Consider the following 20,799-nt stretch of genomic DNA (forward strand, 5'->3'; position numbering starts at 1 on the left):
ATTAACTTTCTCTCATGAACTTGTTGCAAAAGAGTACACATACATTTGAAAGACATTATAAAGTATGCATACAAAAATATGTAGGAAAACCTTGCAAAATACACATGGAAAACAGTCAAAGGAAAATGAAAACTTTTTTTTTTTTAACATTAATAGATCATAATTCTGTTAGTACTCAAGGGAAACTCCACCTACCAAATTCCCTTCACCCATAAAAAAGAGAAAAAAAAATGAAAAAAAGTTATGATATCTAATGACACAAATCAAGTTGCATGCTCATGAGCAAAGCAAGGGCCTGATTTACTAAGATTTCTCTTCAATTCAATGTATATGGGGAAAATGTTTACTAAATGTGGCCCCAAAATAGAAAAGAAACCCTCCAAGGCAGGGTTTCCCAAACCTGTCCTGATGACCCCTAGGTCAGTCAGATTTTTAGGATATCCACAATAAAAATGCAAGAAATAATTCTAAATACATTGAAACCTAGTTTTTTTCTGTCAATAAGCGGGGCTGAATTAGCCATTACATGTGGGGTGACATAATCCAGCAGCATCGAATGGACCTCTGAATCTTAGCTAGTAGATCTTTAGCTCTACAAAGCATGTGCAGGAATTCCCACTCGGGCATTGCCTTGTGAGCCCCCTCAGCCTTTTTTCATCTAGCAGCAATGTAAACCTATTTCCCTCTGTTTTTCTGTGAAAATCTAATATTTTTTCCTTTATAGTTGCCTTGTTGCCTCAGCTACCCCCAAACAGCACTTTTCAGAGCTACAACAAGAAAATTAAATAGGAGAAGATTAAAAATGTTTTCTTCCTCACTATTTTGGTTAAGAAGAAACCCATGGCGAGTGGGTTTCAAGGTCTGTATTTGTGGTAGAAGAATGTCCATTACTGATGGGCATGAACTCTGCTACCACTGTCTTGGATGAGACCACAACAAAGCCAACTGTTACTATTCTGGATGGATGTCCTTGCATGCTTAGAGAGAGGATAATTTTAATATATGCACATTGATGAAAGCAAGTAGATGAGTGTGCACACCAATCGCACATATTTTGTATCATTCGCGCAAATATGTGCACATGATACAAAATACATGTAACTCAACCTAACTGATTGTGCACATACATGTGCATACATGTGAATACATATGTGTGCACCATCTGCGCAAAGTGCACATGTGCATGCATGCTTCTGCAAGGTTGGCACTTCCAGTTTTTCTGGGACATGGACACAAACAAGAAGATATTGGGATGTTGCTTGTCTGGTGTCCCTGGGAGTGGAGTATGAGAGGGATCTGTTTCCCATCTCAGGAGTCTGCTGCAACCTAGGGAAGAGCAAGCTGGCCTGGTGTACGGTCCAGCGGGGCTTTAACAGGGGAGCCATGGAATAAATATGTCAGTGGAGGGGTAGGTAAAGTAGTGCATAGGTGGACACTAGGGAGGACTCGGGAGGGTGAGAGTAGGTATGGTAATACATGTGTGGACACTTGGGGCCCAAAGTTGCCAATATTTATTGCTAGAGTAAATAGGTATGCATAGATATTGTAACTGCTGTACATTCCATTATTAGCAAGAATGTATATTTGTTGCCAATTTGCCAATTTGTTTCCAATTTGTTGCCAATTTCATGCAATGTTATAGAAAAAGTATGCAAGATTTATTTATTTATTTATTTATTTATTGGTTTTTATATACTGAATGTTCCTGTATAATATAAATATCATACCGGTTTACAAGGAAAAAACTGTCGCCTTGCTGGCGGTTTACATTGAAACAGTTAACGATTAACAATTATTTGCTGAACAATTAACAGGAACATGAAGGCGCAATGAGGAACTTAGTGGAACTTACAGTGAACAAAAACATGATTATTTACATTTCAATAATGTACTCTTCAGGAACTTTACAAGGTTACAGTCACAAATGGTGTAATGAAGAGATGCTACTTTCTCTGGGTCACGAAATGCTAAGAGAAATGCTAAGAGAAATTAGGGAAGCTAACCAAATTGGTAGTGCAATAATAATGGGAGACTTCAATTACCCCAATATTGACTGGGTAAATGTATCATCGGGTCACGCTAGAGAGATAACGTTCCTGGATGGAATAAATGATAGCTTTATGGAGCAATTGGTTCAGGAACTGACGAGAGAGGGAGCAATTTTAGATCTAATTCTCAGTGGAGCACAGGACTTGGTGAGAAAGGTAAGGGTGGTGGGGCCACTTGGCAATAGTGATCATAATATGATCAAATTTGATTTAATGACTGGAAGAGGAACAGTGTGCAAATCCAAGGCTCTCGTGCTAAACTTTCAAAAGGGAAACTTTGATACAATGAGAAAAATTGTTAGAAAAAAACTGAAAGGAGCAGCTACAAAAGTAAAAAATGTCCAAGAGGCATGGTCATTGTTAAAAAATACCATTCTAGAAGCACAGTCCAGATGTATTTCACATATTAAGAAAGGTGGAAAGAAGGCAAAACGATTACCGGCATGGTTAAAAGGGAGGTGAAAGAAGCTATTTTAGCCAAAAGATCTTCATTCAAAAATTGGAAGAAGAATCCAACAGAAGAAAATAGGATAAAGGGAGTCAGTTGGACCGTTAGATGATTGAGGGGTTAAAGGGGCACTTAGAGAAGGCCATTGCGGAAAAATTAAATGATTTCTTTGCTTCGGTGTTTACTGAAGAGGATGTTGGGGAGGTACCTGTAATGGAGAAGGTTTTCATGGGTAATGATTCAGATGGACTGAATCAAATCACGGTGAACCTAGAAGATGTGGTAGGCCTGATTGACAAACTGAAGAGTAGTAAATCACCTGCACCGGATGGTATACATCCCAGAGTTCTGAAGGAACTAAAAAATGAAATTTCAGACCTATTAGTAAAAATGTGTAACTTATCATTAAAATCATCCATTGTACCTGAAGACTGGAGGATAGCAAATGTAACCCCAATATTTAAAAAGGGCTCCAAGGACGATCCGGAAACTACAGACCGGTTAGCCTGACTTTAGTGCCAGGAAAAATAGTGGAAAGTGTTCTAAACATCAAAATCACAGAACATGGTTTAATGGAACAAAGTCAGCATGGCTTTACCCAGGGCAAGTCTTGCCACACAAATCTGCTTCACTTTTTTGAAGGAGTTAATAAACATGTGGATGAAGGTGAACCGGTAGATATAGTATACTTGGATTTTCAGAAGGCGTTTGACAAAGTTCCTCATGAGAGGCTTCTAGGAAAAGTAAAAAGTCATGGGATAGGTGGTGATGTCCTTTCGTGGATTGCAAACTGGCTAAAAGACAGGAAACAGAGAGTAGGATTAAATGGACAATTTTCTCAGTGGAAGGGAGTGGACAGTGGAGTGCCTCAGGGATCTGTATTGGGGCCCTTACTTTTCAATATATTTATAAATGATCTGGAAAGAAATACGACGAGTGAGATAATCAAATTTGCAGATGACACAAAATTGTTCAGAGTAGTTAAATCACAAGCAGATTGTGATAAATTGCAGGAAGACCTTGTGAGACTGGAAAATTGGGCATCCAAATGGCAGATGAAATTTAATGTGGATAAGTGCAAGGTGATGCATATAGGGAAAAATAACCCATGCTATAATTATACAATGTTGGGTTCCATATTAGGTGCTACAACCCAAGAAAGAGATCTAGGTGTCATAGTGGATAACACATTGAAATCGTCGGTTCAGTGTGCTGCGGCAGTCAAAAAAGCAAACAGAATGTTGGGAATTATTAGAAAGGGAATGGTGAATAAAACGGAAAATGTCAGAATGCCTCTGTATCGCTCCATGGTGAGACCACACCTTGAATACTGTGTACAATTCTGGTCGCCGCATCTCAAAAAAGATATAATTGCGATGGAGAAGGTACAGAGAAGGGCTACCAAAATGATAAGGGGAATGGGACAACTCCCCTATGAGGAAAGACTAAAGAGGTTAGGACTTTTCAGCTTGGAGAAGAGACGACTGAGGGGGGATATGATAGAGGTGTTTAAAATCATGAGAGGTCTAGAACGGGTAGATGTGAATCAGTTATTTACTCTTTCGGATAGTAGAAAGACTAGGGGGCATTCCATGCAGTTAGCATGGGGAACATTTAAAACTAATCGAAGAAAGTTCTTTTTTACTCAACGCACAATTAAACTCTGGAATTTGTTGCCAGAGGATGTGGTTAGTGCAGTTAGTACAGCTGTGTTTAAAAAAGGATTGGATATGTTCTTGGAGGAGAAGTCCATTACCTGCTATTAAGTTCACTTAGAGAATAGCCACTGCCATTAGCAATGGAAACATGGAATAGACTTAGCTTTTGGGTACTTGCCAGGTTCTTATGGCCTGGATTGGCCACTGTTGGAAACAGGATGCTGGGCTTGATGGACCCTTGGTCTGACCCAGTATGGCATTTTCTTATGTTCTTATGTTCTTAATCCATGGTGCTACCTATAGGACTGCAAACCTAGGGCTTCCTTTTAGAATGCATAGATTTGGGCCTGTTGCATAGTTCTCCTCCATTTCCAATGGCTGCGCTGCACTGCATAGCAACCTTCCTAGTGACTTAGGGGTATCATGGCCCTTCATGGAGGCTGCCTGTTCAAGTATAATTTTGGCGCAGCTGGCATCATACCACTTCCGTGTACATTAGTGGAATATAAAGAGCCATGCTACCCTGAACAGTAACCCTAGAAACAGACGGAGACTCCACCCCCCCAAAACATTCAAATCTAATTCCCAAAGTTGTGTAGACTCCCACTTCCCCTCAGAAGTGCACCTTGAAACATGGCCTGCGACTGGGCCTGTAGCTTTCGCAGCAGTGACCATGAGGCCTTGAGCATATTTCTCCATCCCTGTGGTTGATTCAAAACATTTCATAGTTCCTCCAAAACTCACTCGCAACTTGACTGGATATAGCAGGGCGTACTGTGCTCCGCTTAGATGGAGCTGCCGTTTTGCCTCTGTAAACCCTTGCTTCCTTTTTTGAAAGTCCGCGGAAAAATGTTTGAAAACATATATGCACTGTCCATTAAAGTTTAGATTGGGAATATATCTGGCAGATTCCAGGATCTTCACTTTATCTGTGTAATTGTGCAATTTCATGAAACGGCATTGGCTAGTGTTCCCCACCAGCCTTGGCACGAGAGTTCTGTGTGCTCTGTGCACTTTAAGGATAGGTTTGGTGGCCTGCAATTTTAGCATTTGTGGAATCCATTTTGTGAATCAACCCATCGCATTGAAGCCTTCAGAGCCTTCTAAGAAGCCTTATTTCAGCAACTGCAGTTTTCCATCTTGTCTTGCTTCTCGACCAGCTGTTGGGTGAGTTTTTCCAGATTATCCACTGCTGCTCAGTGTTAGTCTCTGCCATTCCCATCTCCTCCATGCATTCTTTGAGACTATCAGGCTGGTCCAAATTCTCAGATACATTTGCCACCAAGTTGTTAATCTAGGCCACTATTGATTCCATCTTTGTTTCTAGGTTATCTTTAATTTGGGTGCCAACTTTACTCATAACCTCCCAGACTATTTCTAGCATATCATCTAGGAGGCCTGTATGCTCTACGGATTTTTCATCAGAGGTGGCTTCCTCTGCTGTCCCGACTTTCTTGTGTACTGATTTTTTAAGTGTCTGCTTGGGATGGATGCTTTGGTCAGCCCACATCATAGACAAGGACCATTTAGGAGGGTCTCTGACCATGTTTCAGGTTTAGAAGGAAAAATAAAAGTAGGATTTTGCAGAGGAGCACCCCATCTCTGCAGTCACCTGCTAACACCGCCATTTTGAAAACACCCTCCCATTGTCTTTATATTTACACTCACTGTAATATTTCTACATAAATAATACATTTTTTATTTAGAATATAATTAATGATAGAAGTATAAAGATAGCTATCTGTTTTTCATTTAATGGTATTCTTATGTCTGTAACTTGGTACTTGCATGATACCTTTGTTGAGGGACAAAGGTAATTATTTATTTTTATTTATTTATTTAAGTGTTTTTATATACCGGGATACGCTGGGAACATCATCTCAGTTCACAGATAACTAAAAACAGCAACGAGCTTTACAGAGAACAAGTTATAAAGTGTAAAATTAATAATAGGTAACAATGAATAGTAGTAACAAATAAAGAGAAACGCACTTTACAGGGAAAAAGTAGCAATGTGCAAAGAATTTCACCGGGAACAGTTAATAATGGATGACAAAGAATAGTAACTGTAGACATTAATTTGGGTAAGATGAGCGAGATGGAAGGGTATTGGCTGCGGGGCGGAAGGGGAGAGATGCAGAGAGAGAGAGGAGGGATGCAGAAGGGGACCAGCTGGAAAGTGTGTGATATTTTAATGATATTTTAAAAGGGGCGAGAAAGGGGTAGTAAAGAGATTATGGGGGGAATTAGGTGAAGGCCTGTTTAAAGAGCCAGGTCTTGAGGTTCTGTTTGAATCTTTTTTGACAAGGTTCAAGGTGAAGGTTAGGAGGCATTCTGTTCCAGAGGGCAGGTCCAGCGAGGGAGAGGGCACGTTCCCTGGTGGATTTAAGTTTGGACAGTTTTGGGGAGGGAGTGTGCATTAAGGCAAGGTGTTGACCCCTGGTGGGTCTGTTATGGGTGCAGATACGGAGGTGATCCTTGAACCAAGGCATGTCATGGTTGTAGATGGTTTTGTGGATAAGGGTAAGTGTTTTGTAAATGATCCTGGATTTAATTGGCAGCCAGTGTAGGTGCTTGCAGATGGGGGGTGATGTGGTCTCCTCGGTGGGCATTGGTGAGTATACTTGCTGCTGAGTTTTGGAGCATCTGTAAGGGCCGGAGGGCGTTCTTTGGGAGGCCGAGGAGGATGGCATTACAGTAATCAAGTCTGGCTAAAATGGTGGCTTGCAGGACTGTGCGGAAATCATTGATGTGGAGCAGGGGTTTCAGTTTTTTAAGTGTGTGGAGCTTGAAGAAACCGTCTTTCAATGTGGAGTTAATGAATTTCTTCAAGTGATGGTGGTTATCAAGGACCACACCAAGGCTGCGCACTTGTTGAGTAAACGAAGAGGTGGTGAGAGGGGGGTTGAGGGCAGGGTTGTAGTTGTTGTGGGGGGGTGAGATAAAAAGGAGCTTAGTTTTGGAGGTATTGAGGGCTAAATAATTGTCGGCGAGCAGGGAGCTGATGGCTGCAAGTGCGGCTTCCCAAGTTTTTAGGGCCATGGTTATGGTGTCGGTTACAGGAATGAGGATCTGAACATCGTCGGCGTATATGAAGTGTGGGAGGCCGAGTCCAGATAATAGTTGACAGAGGGGCAATAGGTATATGTTGAAAAGGATGGTGGAGAGGGAGGAGCCTTGGGGGACACCTTGTAACAGGTTGACAGGTTTCGATTGGCAGGACCCACTTTTTACTTTGTATTGTCTGTTGGAAAGGTATGATTTAAACCAGGAGAGGGCGGTGCCAGTTATACCTATTTCTTAGTCGCTTGATTAATAGGATGTGTCGAATGCTGCTGAGATATCCAGAAGGGCAAGGATATATGGTTGTCCCTTGTCGAGGGCCTTCAGGATGTGGTCAGAGAGGGAGGTGAGGAGGGTTTCAGTGCTGTAGTGACGGTGAAAACCATATTGCGATGGGAATAAGATGTGGTGGTCATCCAGATAGGTTGTTAACTTTTTCTAGTATTTTTGAGATAAAGGGAAGATTGGAGATTGGGTGGTAGTTGGCTGGGTCCGTTGGGTCAAGTGTGGGTTTTTTAAGGATGGGTTTAATTATGGCTTGCTTGAGTAGGCTGGGTACTGTGCCGGAAGAGATTGAGCAGTTAATGATGTCGGTGATAGGTTTGGAGATGATGTTGGGGATTGAAAGAAGGGTTTTGGTGGGGATGGTGTCAGTAGGGTGGGTTGCGGGGTTGATTTTTTTAAGAATGGTTTCAATCTCAGTGTAATTCGTGGTATCAAATGAATTAAGGGTGGCGGATGTGCTGTTTGATTGGGTGATAGTGGCGGTGTGTGGAGGGGCCAGGGGGATATTAAGCGTTGTAGAGGGGGGGTATTAATTGTGTGTGTGGGGGAAGCATGACATGATGGTTTCAATTTTTTTGTGAAAGTATTGAGCGAGTTCTTCGCATTTAGAGGGATGGTTTGTGTCGGGAAGGGGGGGGAGAATGGAAGTGGTTTTGGTGAGGGAAGCAACAAAATCAAAGAGGGCCCGGGCGTTGAATTGGAGGTGGTGGATCTTCTGGGCATAGAAGTCTCTCTTGGCTTTGTCAATGGCTTCCTTATAGGAATGGAGATAGGATCTGAAAGTGGATTGGAGGGATGCGGAATGCTCTTTGCACAATTTTTTTCGAGTTTTCTAAGATCGCGTTTCATGGATTTGAGCTTGGGGGAGAACCAGGGCTTTTTTTTGGTATTGGCGGGGTTGATTTCTCGTGTTTGTTCAGGGCAGAGGGTGTTGGCTATGTTGTTAGTTAGCTGATGCCATGAGGAGAGCGTGGATTCTGCGTCAGTGAGATCTATCTTGGCTAGCTCATCAGTGACGGCTGCAATGAGGTCCTTTGTTGGGCAAGGTTTTCGGAAGTGAATAGTTTCCTTGGAATGTGTGATGGAAGGAGGGAGTTTGATGGAGCATGTGGTTTCGGTGCGGAAATGGTCAGACCAGGGAATAGGTTGATAGGAGGGAGTTCAGATTATTGCTGCTTGATATGAAAAGAATGCTTTTAAGACTGTTTTAACAAAAAATAGAAAAACTGGTTCTAAACTGCATGTGTCCAAACACCAGACAGCTAAATATAGCTAAAGCAGACCCTGTTGCGATCCATGGCCGTGATAGTCCCCGGTCAGGACCCCTTACCTCTACTGCCGCGCATCGCGCGGACCACGGCGCGTCTCTCCCGGCACCACGACAAGCAGCATTGGGGAGAGCATGGCAGGACCTGCCCCTTAAAGGGGCCACAGCGGGAAAGTCGGGCTGGCCCCGGATGATGACGTCAACGCCCAGGGAGATTTAAACTTCTCCCTGGGAAGCCTCCGACGCCTTTGCAACGAGGTCCCTACGTAAGCTGCTACTAGAGTTTTGCCTTGCCTGCCTGAACCTGCCTGGAACTGGACTTTGCCTTGCCTGCCGCCTGCCTGACCCTGCCTGGAATTGGACTCCGCTTTGCCTGCCGCCTGCCTTGACCCTGCCTGTACCAGGATACTGTTGTTTTGCCGCCTGCCCTGACTCGGCCTGGACTTTGACCCTGCCTTGGCCGCCGCCTGCCTTGACCTTGCCTGGACCCGGACTCTGCCTACTGACCGCCTGCTGATACTCTCCCTCAGGCTACTCTGCTCCACCTTCTGGAGAAGTGTTCATCAGGACCACTCCTCGGTGAGTACCGTCCGGACCAAGGGTCCACTATAATACCGTAGTACAGAACAGACCCATCAATATACTAAAGATTGACAGCAACAATAGGAATAGAGTTAAAAACAGGACTATAAGAAATGATTGTTTATTACATCTTGTTACAAATGACTACAAATATGGCAAGAATATGAACAGATGCTAAAATCAAGACTACCCAATAATCTGTACATGGTAATATATGGCAATGTTGAAAATAAAGGAGCCAATGACTGGATAAAAATGAATAATCACACATTTTAATGCACTTCTATGCTTCTATATGAGAAAGTTGCCAAGGATTTGTGGACGAAGTTAAAACAAGAATAAAAAAAAACTTGCGGGTGGCAGCTGTATGTTTGAGGATCTTTTCACCAACAGTGACCATGTTGTCAGACATTTTTTGGGTAGATTGTATTTTAAGTTATCAGACGTAAGATATGTAAATAAATGAAAGACATATAATTATGCATAGGAAGTAGTTATAATCCAGTGTATTCCTCATAAGATTCTGTCACATTTATTTATTTATCTTCCACCTTTCAGACTCTTCAATGCGGGTCACAATCACGTACTGTAGGTGTATTTCTCTGATAAAATTATGTTCAATTTCTAAAGTTCTAATTTGCATTACTTTGCCAAATTTCTAAATAGTATTATTTTTAATGATTTTAATAATTTTCTACATTTATATTTACTCAATAAAAATAACATAACAAATAAAGAGTAAATTCCCCTTATTTAAATATCACCATTGCCCCCCTTGTCTTCTTAGAGAAATTAAACAGTCATTTAACAGAGTTAGATTTTATACATTCAGCACTGAGTGAAAGGAAGCTTTTATGTCTTAAGACTCCTGTACAGACACAAGGGCAATTTTCAAAGGTATTTACCTTGAATGAAAACCATCCTCTGAAATGTAGCTAAAAGTATGTGTGTGTTCCATAACATTAAAAAGAGGCAGATTTTTTTGGGGTAGGAGTGTTTAGCTTGGAGGAGAAAACAGTGCACATATAGGGGCAGATTTTAAAACCTGCGCGCGGACGCAGATTTGTTCGTGCAACCTGGCGCGAACAAATCTACGCCCAATTTTATAACATGCACGCGCAGCCGCACGCATGTTATAAAATCCAGGGTCAGCGCACGCAAGGGGGTGCACAATTGTGCAATTTGCGCGCACCAAGCCATGCAGCCTGCCTCCGTTCCCTCCAAGGCCACTCCAAAATCAGAGTGGCCTCGGAGTGATCTTTCCTTCTGCTCCCCTGCACCTTCCCCTCCCTCCCCCTACATAACCCGCCCCCAGCCCTACCTAGAACCCCCCCTTACCTTTGTTGAAGAAGTTACGCGTGCTGTCCAACAGCCGGCCCGCGTTGCCGGGCACAGCGGCAAATGGCCGCTGTGCCTGGAGGCTCAGGCCATGCCCCGCCCCGCTCCCCGGACCTCCCACGCCCTGTCCCCTTTTGCAAGCCCCGGGACATACGAGTGTTCCGGGGCTTGTGCGTGCCACCGAGCCTATGCAAGATAGGCTCGGCACACGCAGGGGCAGGCAGGGGCAGCTTTTCAGGGGTTATGCGCGTATCTTACATGCGTAACCCTTTGAAAATCTGCCCTACAATTTGATTTACAATTTAGCCGGATGTCAGGAGTATTCCTGGGGCAGGCAGTAGGCATTCTAGGGAGGCACGGATTTAGCCAGTTAATTTATCCAGCTAACTCACATGCCATATGTTTGTCCTCAAGTTAGCCGAACACACTTATCAGGCTAAGTTTAATATAGCCAGGCATATTAACCTTAAAAGGGCAAAAAAAATACATGCTAAAACAAATAAATGTTAGCAATAAACTGCCCTGAAGAGGACCAGAGCCATCAGTTTACTGAACCAGGGAAAACTGTTCAAGCTCTCAAAACCTCAGGTTTTCAAATATTTGCGATACATTATGCTCCTGAAGGTCACACCAGTACAGTTTATGTAACATGAGTAAAATCAATATTTATTTCCTCACCTTTTTCTTCATCTTCACGTTTTTGAAAATTGCATGAACTCTCCACGTCTTTGCAAACATTGCACCAAATGCTGTTGTATAGCCTACGGTTAGAATCCAGGTTCGAACCTATAAAAGAACAAGGACCCATGAATATAAGAACATAAGATTTGCCATACTGGATCAGACCAAAGATCCATAAAGCCCAGTATCCTGTTTCTAACAGTGGCCAATCCAGGTCACAAGTACCTGGCAGGATCCAAAGGGGTAGATAGATTCCAAGCTGCTTATCCCAAGAATAAGCAGTGGATTTCTGCAACTCTACCTTAATAATTGTTAACTGACTTTTCCTTCGGGAACTTGTCCAAACCTTTTTTAAATGCAGCTACACAAATAGCTTTCACCACATCCTCTGGCAATGAATTCCAGAGCTTAATTATGCATTGAGTAAAAAATGTTTTCTCTTATTAGTTTTAAATGTATTACCTTCATTTTGTGTCCCCTTGTCTTTGTACTTTTCAAAAGAGTAAACAACTAATTAACATTTATTTTTTCTATTACACTCATTTTATAGATCTCAATCATATCTCCCCTCAGTTATCTTTTCTCCAAGCTAAAGATTCCTAACCTCTTTAGCCTTTCTTAATTTCATGATGTCTAGTATTCTTTAGTAGAAAAATTTGCACATGGTTTATTATATGTATTGTTGCTTAAAGACATCTAGGTAAAGTATGCTAAAAAGGGAGTCATCGGTTAATCACAGGCACTAACCAATGACAGGCAAGGTTCCTCTCTCTCATGCAGGCCAGGCCTCTTATTTTTTATCTCTTTTTTCATCTGACGGTGGCATAAGATCTGCTAGCAGCCCATCAGGGTCTCTCTCTCTCTCACTCTTCCTCTGCTACTGCTGCCTCATTGGATGAGAAGGAGGAGGACAAGAGCCCGTACTACTGTTGCCTCATGCTTTGTTGGGGGAGGAGCCTGTTCCACTGCTCCTCCTTGTGCACTAGCCCTGTGAACATAGTAAAAACTCATAGGGCTGGCACTTTGTCTATACTGATCTCGTGCATCACGAGATTAGCACAGGACCTTCCAATTCCATGAGTTTTTAATTATTTATTTATTTATGATTTTCCAAGATAAATACAAAGAATCCTTGTGCAGAAACTTTCAGGGAGAATTAACAAAAGAAAATCACAATAGAGGAAAATTACACATGGCAATTCATAGAAACAGAATATTACTCTCTGTATATAGACCTTCCAATCAATAAGAGAGGGGGGGGGGAGGGGAGAGGAAAATTAGGATTTAAAAAAGAAATTAAATAAAGGAAAAGGCAATAGCATGAAACCCCCAACCCACTTTCATATAGGACAGTAAAGTCTTTAGTTAATTTTGAGGCACTGGAGAAGTTGCCAAATTCCTCCTATCAATAAACATTCTGAGCTGTTCAGGAGCAAAGAAAACATAACATTAATTTCTAAGTCTGATAACGCATTTGCAAGGATATCTAAGTAAAATGGAGGCCCCATAACCTGAACCTCTAGGTGCAGAGCCAAAAAATTCCTATGTCTTTCTTGCATGATCCTTGCCAGGTCAGAATAAATCCTTACCAGTTCACCTAAAAAGTCATCTGACTGATTTTTAAATTAACATTTCATTATATAGGAAACATGATCAGGAAAAAAAGAAACTAACAATGTTGCTCTTTCAATTATTTCAATAGAAGTAGATTCCAAAAGGTGAGTCAGGCTTATACATGAACTGCCTAACCCAACCCCCTCTCGCAAAGCGCCCCACATGTTTCCCCCATACCCCACCCCATCCCTCGTTACTGTTCTTGCAGCACCCTCCACCATGCTAACTTTTGTACAGCCCCTCACCCTCTTAGCACACCGTTCTCCTATGCTATTTCCCCTCGACTGTAAATATTTTGTCACTACATCTTTTTGACGGTAAATGCTGTGTTACGTTATATGGCTATATATGCCTTGATTTTCTTGACAAGCTGTCACCCCTAACTGTTCTAAATTGCTAGTTTATAACTTGTTCATAATCCAGTTCCAAGTTCCCTGTAAAGTCTGTTTGCTGCATTTTGTTTTGTGTAAACCGATGTGATGTTCCCAATGAATCTCAGTCTATAAAAATGTTCAAATAAATAAATAAATAGACAAATCCAATAAAGTCTGAGAGGCCACATGATAGCTAGGGTTTTTCCTAAAAGGAAGAAAGTACAATTTATTGACAGTATGAATAGACTCTGAAAGGAGATGTAAAACATCCACAAGATACTTTCTGAAAGTCATTTGAGGTTTTTCACCTATAACCTTAGGGAAATTGGTGAAATGCAAATTAAGAACGATTCTCCAACAGTTCTATGCTGTGAGCAAGAAAACCGTGTTCTTGAATCATGGTAGCATTAACAGCCTTGAATGTTCAGCAGAAATTATTTGATGGTTTTGAGCCAGGGACTCCAACTCCAATGACAAGGAGCCCACTTTAGTATAACATTCAGAGAAGGAAGAAGCAAAACTGACAATTAAATCCACAGGGCTACCTGACTCACCAACTGCTGCAAAATCTATACAATCATTCTGTATAGCAAGGGATTCCACATCCGATGGATAATCAATCTTGGTTACAGCATGCTCCAAAGAACCCAAAATCTGAGCTTCTTCTTCGCGGCACTCTCCAACCATGGCTGGACTACCAACAACGACGTTTCCCTCCACCGAGGCACTCCCGATGATCTCATCATGTTTCACGTTGGAAGCGATGGCAGGATTTCAATCACGCTCATCAGGGAGGCAGATAGTCCAAGGGGTTCAAAGATGCTTCATCCCTGACCGAAGGATCTCCTCCACCCCCATCAGCAATGGGGGTAAGAGCAAACCATATTTGAATTGGAGGATACACAATTGCCTCATAGGGGACGTGGGGTCTGAAGGGAACACCCACACTCGTCCCGTTCTCTTTGAAGGCATAGAAACAAAGTTAGGAAACAAACAAAAGGAAATTCAGAGGCAGAGCAGAGCGGTATCAGCTCACGTCGCCATCTTAACTCCCCCCCCCCCCCCCCCATCCCATGAGTTTTGAATGTGCTCACAGGGCCAGCACACAAGTTAGAGTGGTTAAATGGGCTTCCAATGTTTTGGTATGTTTGGGTCTAGGTCATACATGGGCTGAAGTGTTGTGTGCAAAACCGCAACAGGAACTCTTTGTGGCTATGCACCTTAGATGGAATATTGCTTAGATGGAATATTACACCAAATAATGCATCATATTCCCAGCTTTGGCACCTGATCTCGATTCTTTCACTTGTTTACTGATTTGTTTAAATTACCTATTTTATTTTAATTTTTACTTTATATTAATGAATAATTTTTGTAATTTTTATATTTTTTATAACTAAATTATCATTAAGTAATCCTTACCTTTAGTTTTATTAGTTTTTATCTTTATTTTTATTTGATATTTGTAAACCGTTTTGATTAAACACTGTTTGTAAAGACGGTATAGAAATATTTTTAAATAAATAAATAAATAAATATAGATGTTCATCATTTGAAGGCATTAGGTTTTGAGAAGTTCTTTCAATGATTCTCATGCTGCATCTTATTTCTCCCTTGGTGTAGATCTCACATCAGGCCTTTGTTTCTGACACACAACTCACCAGTCCTATGTGAGTATGCAGGGCCGGTGGAAGCATTAGGCGAACTAGGCGATCGCCTAAAGCGCTGAGAATTAGGGGGCACCGAGCCGCTGATGGCCAATGGCCGCCGGTGGACGTCATCCCAATAGCGGCTGAGCGGTGAACTACTGCTATGCTGTGTGCCGGATACACACAGCAAGAAGATCGGCGGGGCCGTGGTGGAGCTCAAGTCACCACGGCCGGAAGAAAACAATCGCATCTAAACATGCTGGTGCTCCAGCTCCTTCCTGCCCGCGCGGCTCCGGAAGAAAAATGTTGCCGGAGCCGCGCGGGCAGGAAAGAGGAGGAGCATCAGCCGCCTACAGAAGAGGAGCAGCGCGGCTCGAGAAGTCCGGGGCCGCTGCAGAGCCCATCCTGCATCGGCCCGTGAAGAGGAGGCCCAGAGGTGAGAGAGAGACTGAGGGTTTGTACAGTGTGTATGTGTGCGTGTATGAGATGAGTTGAGAGACTGTGTGTGGGAGTGAGGACCTGAATGTTTGCAGAGACAGCATGTGAGAGCGTCTGTGTGTGTGAGAGAGACAGCATGTGACAGTGAGAGCCTGTGCTTGAGCAAGACAGCATGTGGGAGTGAGAGAGAGCCTGTGTGCGAGAGTCAGACAGCATGTGCCAATGAGAGACTGTGTGTATGAATGATTGTATGAGAGAGAGCATGTGACAATGAGAGCCTGTGCTTGAGCAAGACAGCATGTGGGAGTGAGAGTTAGACAGCATGTGCAAGAGAGAGACTGTGTATACATGATTGTATGAGAGAGAGCATGTGAGAGTGAGTGCCTGTGTATGTGTGTGTGTGAGAGAGAGAGAAAGCATGTGAGAATGAGAACCTGACTGTGTGTTTGAGGGAAGAAGACAGATGGAGAGAAAAGAAATATGTTATAAAAGGAATTGGCAAAAAAAATAAGAAAGGGAAGGTGGAAAAAAAAAGCCTGTGACCAACTGATTAGAAAACTAAGATCAGACAGCAAATGTAAACAAAAATAAATTATTTTTTACTGATTGGAACATGTAATCTTTGGGAATGTGCAAGAGTAGCACTTTCTCTATGCGGATCTCACAATGTACGAGATCAGCATAGAGGAACTAGAAGCCCATGGGGCCTGCACAGAGGAGGCAGCAGAATGGGCTTCAGTGCCAATAGCAGCAATCAGCACCTCCGCAATAGCCATACAGCAACAGTGACAGTGGCAGTAGAGGAATGAGAGAGGCTCTGAGGTTGCTGGCAAAAGAAAGAGAGGGGGTCTCTGCCTTTAGTGTGTGCATGTGTATGAATGGGAGTTTGCCTGGCGGTGTATGTGTGTGAATGCATGGGTGCCTGCCTGAGGGTGTGTCTGTGTATGAGAATGAATGGGTGTCTTCCTGGGGTTTGTATGTGTGAGAATAGATGCCTGCCTGTTTGTGCTGTATGTGTGTGTGTGTGTGTGTGTGTGTGTGTGAGAATAAATTGGTGCCTGCCTGGGGGTCTGGGTGTGAGAATGAATGTGTGCATGCCTGGGGGATGGGGAGGGAGTGGTGTGAAAATGAATGGGAGCCCGCCTGGGGGTCAGTGTGAGAATGACTGGGAGCTTGCCTGTGTGTGTGTGTGTGTGTGTTTGTGTGAGAACGATTGGAAGCTTGCCTGGGAGTATGTGTTTGTGTGTATGTGAGGGAGCCAGTGAGAGCATGAGTGTGTATGAGAAAATCCAGGGGAGTAAGAGTTTGTGTGTGTGTGGGGGGGGGGTGTGGAGGGGGAGAGAGTGCCTTAGAGCCTGAGTGTGTCAGTGTCTGTGAGAGCAAGAGGTTATGGTTGGGTATAAGAGCATGAATGTATATGTATGTGACAGTGTATGTGTGAGAGAGAATGGACATGTGAGTATGTGTGAGAGAGAGAGGATAACCTCAATCAAGAGCTCCCATGTATGGACAGCAGGGGCTTTTTAAAATCCTTATTAGTTTTAATTATTGTGTGTTATTTGATATATGTGCTGTTTTGAAATATTTTATTGGTTTTAGGAAATTGTAAAAAATGTATATGATTTTAATTAATAGAAATTCTATTTATCAGTAGTTTTAAAATATTATTTTATTAGTATGGTTTTACTATTATAACTGATGCTTTATGTTTCTTGATTTTATTTGTTTTATGAGGAATGGTGGTTCTGTTTTTCCATTGTTAATACACAGAGTCTGGCTTCTTGGGGTTTCCATTTCAGTTTTTTCTAATTTGTGCTCCTTTATTTTGTATTCTGTATTTGGTGAGGGTCTGTCTCTGCTCTGTGTGTGTGACCATGATGAGAGATTCTGCTATCATATAGTGTCTGTATAGAGATCCATAGCAATCGGGTTTGTTTTGTTCCCTCAGTAGGTGGAGTATTGGTATTGTAGGACCCAGTGTAATATTTACCCTTGCTTATTCACAGGTAGGGTTATTGTTGTTTGAGTCCTTGGTGTTATTACTGTTATGTTATGAAGGGACTGCAGTATAGATTTTGAGTGTCTTTTTTTGTGGTGTTTTGTGTTAGTTCACAATGTGTCTGGTAGTGGAAGGTGTTTGTGCTGCTGTTACTGTGAAGTGACACCAGAATTTGAAAATATCTTTCAGTATGATGAGCTGTAAGGGAAACATCCAAGCTCCATTGTTTGGGGGAATTTCAGTGGATGCACAGAGTTACAGAACTGGAGGTGCAGGATTTATATTGACATTCTGTCCTTTCCTATAAATTCCAGACTTCACTCTCATAGCCATATAGAATTAGTTGACTGAGGCTATCAACATAATTTTATAGTGTGAAACTGGCCAGCTTTTTAAAATAACGCAGAGGACCCTTTGGACTTTTTTATTAACACTTTTTTTTAATAACCAATTTTAAAGCAGGATCCATGCTATAGAGGTGGGTGAGATGAAGAAATGTCATTTTGGCTCCCCCCCCCCAATTCTTCTGTCTGGAGACACCACTGATTTCCTGTGACCTTAAGCATTAGTACAAGAAGGATTAAAGGGGGATGCTGGAGAGGCACACAAATGCATTGGCCCCCGGGCACCGGAGACCCTTGGTGCGCCACTGAGTGCGAGCCATATGGGGCTGCAAGTGGTGGCAAAGAGGAGTGGAGTTTGGCAGGCCGCAAGCAGTGCCCAACCTGCTCGCGACCCAGAAAACCCCAGTCAGCGGGCCTGATCGAGAATGAGGTAAGGGTCGGGGCCGAGACCGGGGGGGGGGGGGGGGGCGCAAGGGAGAAGGCTCGCCTAGGGCGCCAACTCCCCTTGCTTAGTCCCCTTAGCTCATCATTCTCTGCAGCATGTGATCACACGACATGACACACATTTGCTTTTGTCTTTACAGATACCAGCTCATCATTGTCCTCCTCGGATGAGGAGGAACAAGATGGAGGTGGTGACGGCAGAGAAACTCCAGCCCACACCGAGCTGCAGCAGTTGAAGCCATCACTGGGAAGGAGCAGGATGCTTCTCCCACACCCCGACCACCATAAAGGAAACCTGTGGTGGTGGTCCAGGGCTTCCGCTTCAAGCAGGTGCATCCTGGCCCTGCCCAGCCCTCCTCCCTGTTGGGCCCCCTCTCCATTTGACCCAGGGAGTTAGGAAGGCAGCAACACAGACTGGCCAGACTATGCTGGCCAAGGGAGGTCTTCATCTCCCTCTGCTGTCTCTGCCATTGGCCAGAGCCAGAGGCCAAAAAGAGGATCTTCAATGGGAGCACCTTCTCCTGGCGAACAGCCTCTTTCCAGGCTCGCCTAGGGCGCCAACTCCCCTTGTACCGGCCCTGTGAGTATGGTGCCTATTCCACTGGGGTATCTCCCTGGCTGAAATCCTTGGCTTCTTTCTGCAGTGTCATTGTACCTGACATAGCCTTTAGGAATGTAGTAAGTAACCCTTTATGTACTAGCTTCACCATTTTTTTCCCATGCACTCCAGCAGTTACTTTGGGTCTATTAATTTGCTTAGTGGGTCCTGCTAGTTCCTCTGTCACAATGACCCTTCATAACTCCAGCTCCATCCCACTAATAATCCATGTATTCGTTAATGCCACTGAAAGCTGGGATACCTCCCTGTCTCATGCTGCTTCCACTTTTGGCTCCTCAGTTGAAACAGCCAGCAGTATCCTGGCTTTTTGCCTAACAGGCCTCTCCTCGGTGCCCACAGATGCTCTTTCAGCTCTACTCCTGCCAGCAATGCACCACTCACAGTATTAATTAATAGGTTGGGCCTTTTCATCTCTGACTCCCTCTCTTCAGGCCCTGACAGCCTTTCCACCACCATGCAAACCTCCACACAGGGAGGAAAAAGACCTTAGGACTCCTAATCTGGTGTGTCTCCTTCACTGGGCCTTTGATAGGCCTCTGCAGCCTTCTTCTTCTCTTCACCACCTCTGAAAATCCATTATTTCAAAAATAGGGCTGGATCGATCTGTCTCAGATCGATCCAGTAAAGTGCGGCCGCGTTTACCCCGCTCCTAACTCGCGTTCTACTCACTTTCCGGCCGCGTTAGCCCTTCCTGCGATACACTATCCCCTTTAACCTACTCCTACCGCGTCCTAAAATCCCCGGGCAACCTCTTCCACACGCGGCATGTATATTGCATGCAAACGATCGAATTAGCTATTCCCTACCATCCAGTAACGCGCCCCCGACTATCCCTTTTTTACCCTGCCGTTTTGCCGCGCGTTTAACCTGCTAACTTACCGCCTACCCCTACCCCTGCGTTAGAGGCAGGGGTAAGGGTAGGCGGCAAACTTTCCCCCAGACCCCGCTCTCTTGCCCTGGCCGCGTCCATGGGTGCTGGTCTCCGGGCTAGCCCCAGTCCTCTCCCCTCCTCCCGAAGCAACAAAAGCAAAAAAAATCGGAAAAAAAAGTTGCAAGAGAGAGAGGGGAGAGGGGACGGGCAATCCTACGCTCGGGATGGCTAGTCCCTCACCCCTCCTCCCGAGGCAAGGCGCGAAAAGCAGCCTTGCTCCGGGAGGAGGGGAGAGAGGACTGGTATGGTCATCTGCCACCGGACCAAGGATCAACCCACAACTATCCGAACTATAACAGATTGCTAACTCATATCTGATTGCTCCTCCCATCAGGCATCAGATCTTGAACAGATTACTAACTCTATGCAGACTGTTTACTCCGAACCATAACAGATTGCTAACTCCATGGATCCGACACAACTCAGTGCTTAGCAGGCCATACCGGGCCTGGCCCAATGCATTGTGGAGCAGCAAGACGCTTTGGAGAAACTTACTTCAGCGTTTCATCAACTACACACACAGAAGGCTCAAAGCACAACCTCCAACCAAAAAGGTCAGTCACTGGAGGTAACCTTGAAGACTGCAGTACCACTGGCGACTCCAATCCGCTTTTCCAGAGAAATCCAGAAGACCTGGGCTTTTTGAACCAGTGCTGCATGCACGTTGCCTTACAGCCGTCTCTATTTCCTACAGCGTTCTCCAAGACTACCTACATCCATTCTTACCTGGATGGTAACGCTTTGTCTTGAGCATCCACCATGTGGGAACGCAAGGACTTGATTTTGCAGGACATAGAACGATTTATGGACTTGTTTAAATCCGTTTTTGATGATCCTGCTCGAATGTCTGTAACCGGTTCTGCTTTAGTGGATTTGAAGCAAGGCAGCAGATCATTGGCTGAATTTTCCATAGAGTTCAAAACTCTTGCAGCAGAACTTTGCTGGGACCCCAAATGTCTCAAGACTCTCTTCTGCAGAGGCCTGGATAAACGTTTGAAGGACAAGCTGGCCGCTTGC

The 20,799-nt window shown here is 43.8% G+C and overlaps 1 protein-coding gene across 1 annotated transcript in view; it reads right to left on the reverse strand.

Annotated features, from left to right (window-relative positions):
- GABBR2 (gamma-aminobutyric acid type B receptor subunit 2) overlaps positions 1–20,799 on the reverse strand; it is a 2,655,237-nt gene that overhangs the window by 469,419 nt on the left and 2,165,019 nt on the right. Inside the window, 1 exon segment of the mRNA XM_029587103.1 lies at positions 11,368–11,475. Within this exon segment, the coding sequence (XP_029442963.1) occupies positions 11,368–11,475 (108 nt within the window).

Source organism: Rhinatrema bivittatum, chromosome 2 (genome assembly GCF_901001135.1).
Source record: "Rhinatrema bivittatum chromosome 2, aRhiBiv1.1, whole genome shotgun sequence".
NCBI classification, from domain to species: Eukaryota; Metazoa; Chordata; class Amphibia; order Gymnophiona; family Rhinatrematidae; genus Rhinatrema; species Rhinatrema bivittatum.